This window comes from Gavialis gangeticus, unplaced genomic scaffold (assembly GCF_001723915.1).
Source record: "Gavialis gangeticus isolate Ggan-Ray unplaced genomic scaffold, GavGan_comp1, whole genome shotgun sequence".
In the NCBI taxonomy this organism is placed as follows: Eukaryota; Metazoa; Chordata; order Crocodylia; family Gavialidae; genus Gavialis; species Gavialis gangeticus.
Window position 1 is genome coordinate 25,748,018 of NW_017729002.1, and position 1,543 is coordinate 25,749,560.

The following is a 1,543-nucleotide window of genomic DNA, read 5'->3' on the forward strand; positions in this document are numbered from 1 at the left end:
CCCCCCCCCAACACAATCCTCACCTGGGTAGGTCAACAGCAGCAAGGAGAGGGGACCTTGATTTATTGAGGAAACTGGAGGGGGGAGACTGTTCAGCCTCAAACTTAGAGAGGCATCGTCATTACTGTAGGAACATGCTACAGTTAGCCTGCAAAAAAAGGGGAAAAAAAGCCCCAAGAGAAAGTGTTTGACATCTGAGCAAGGAGTAAGCAGCTAGAGCATTGCAGCAGTGCCAGTAGCAAGCTTGGCTTGTTACTGGGTTTCCAGGGAAGGAGGAAGAGGAGTCTAGACATACCTGAATTCACTGTCTCTAGAAATTATATGCAGGGCTAGATCTGCCCATAGTGAACTTACTTCATTCTCATAAATTATTCTCCCACCTTCAAACTGGGAGGGGGAGAAAGAAGAGAAGAGAAAGATCAGAGAGTTAGCAACCATTGTACCATCAGAACACAGAAGGTCCATCCTAAAAATGGACACTTACCATCTGCCGTGTCCCACACTTGTTCAAGGGTACATGAAACCGCACCATATCATTAGATGGAGACTTGAAGACTGGTTTGCATGTAGGATCTCTTAGCCTGAGAGTGTCCAAGTCCAGAGGGGGGTTTGTTCTGTCTGCAAGAACCTCAAAGTTCATGTGTCCATCCTGGGTACAGACAGCAGCTGAAAACAGAAGTTCCCAGGAGACTACACTGATTCCCCATCAGGTCATTATGATGAAGCCTCATGCTTAGTATAAACTGAGGCAATACATTAGTTCCAGCCAACAAATTTAAAAAGTGGGCAGCTCTTGTAGGGACAGATGCACAGTAGTGAGCTGGTTCTTAGAGTTTGCAAGCAGCTCCCTGGGTTCTGGGATGCTCAGGGCCAATTTGTCGTCTTCATCTCTAGGGTTGAGGAACTCATTTCTTCCATGAGGACAACTAGTGATTATTCATCCCCTGCACCCAAGGGGTAGGCAAAAAGCACAGCTGCCACAGTGCCAGATGTGACATGCCACCATCTGGACACCAGAAGGATTTAAAGAAAGAGGAGGTACAAATGAATCTTTGTACCAAGTCTGTTCATTACAGCCTTTGCACATGGGATTCAATAGCTGAATGCTATTTTGATTAGAAGAAATGTTCTTCTTACTAGGAGTAGATAAGAGGAAGTGAGAGGGAGTCAGCTTTTTTTTTTTTTTAAAATGGGGATTTCGTATTAGAAGCCTGGAGTTTTTGGCAAGCAGCCCTTCATTTGCAGATATCACTGACTTCTGTCTAGTGCCCTTACCTACTGGGGCAGGCTGGTCGCAGGGACATGCTGGATACGTCACCATTGATACCATCTCTCCATGGAAGTTGAAAGTTAGTTTCATAGAAGACATGTAGAACTGAAGTCCCAAGCAGTTCTCACCATATGGCTGGAAGAACAGATATTTGCTAGCACAATAATTTGTACCTCTATGCCATCCCTTGAAGAGAGATCCATCTTAAGCATCCCTGCAGTTAGTCACCTCTCAAAGTAATGGTAGCATCTTGCATCAGGATCAAGTAAGGGG

At 45.2% G+C, this 1,543-nt stretch overlaps 1 protein-coding gene across 1 annotated transcript in view; it reads right to left on the reverse strand.

The window, feature by feature from the left end:
- ZP2 (zona pellucida glycoprotein 2) overlaps nucleotides 1–1,543 on the reverse strand; it is a 13,031-nt gene that overhangs the window by 2,209 nt on the left and 9,279 nt on the right. The window contains exons 10-13 of the mRNA XM_019507714.1: nucleotides 1,276–1,405; nucleotides 485–666; nucleotides 296–387; nucleotides 24–148 (exon numbers count right to left, since the gene is read on the reverse strand). Of these exons, the coding sequence (XP_019363259.1) occupies nucleotides 24–148; nucleotides 296–387; nucleotides 485–666; nucleotides 1,276–1,405 (529 nt within the window). The remainder of the gene's footprint in view (nucleotides 1–23; nucleotides 149–295; nucleotides 388–484; nucleotides 667–1,275; nucleotides 1,406–1,543) is intronic.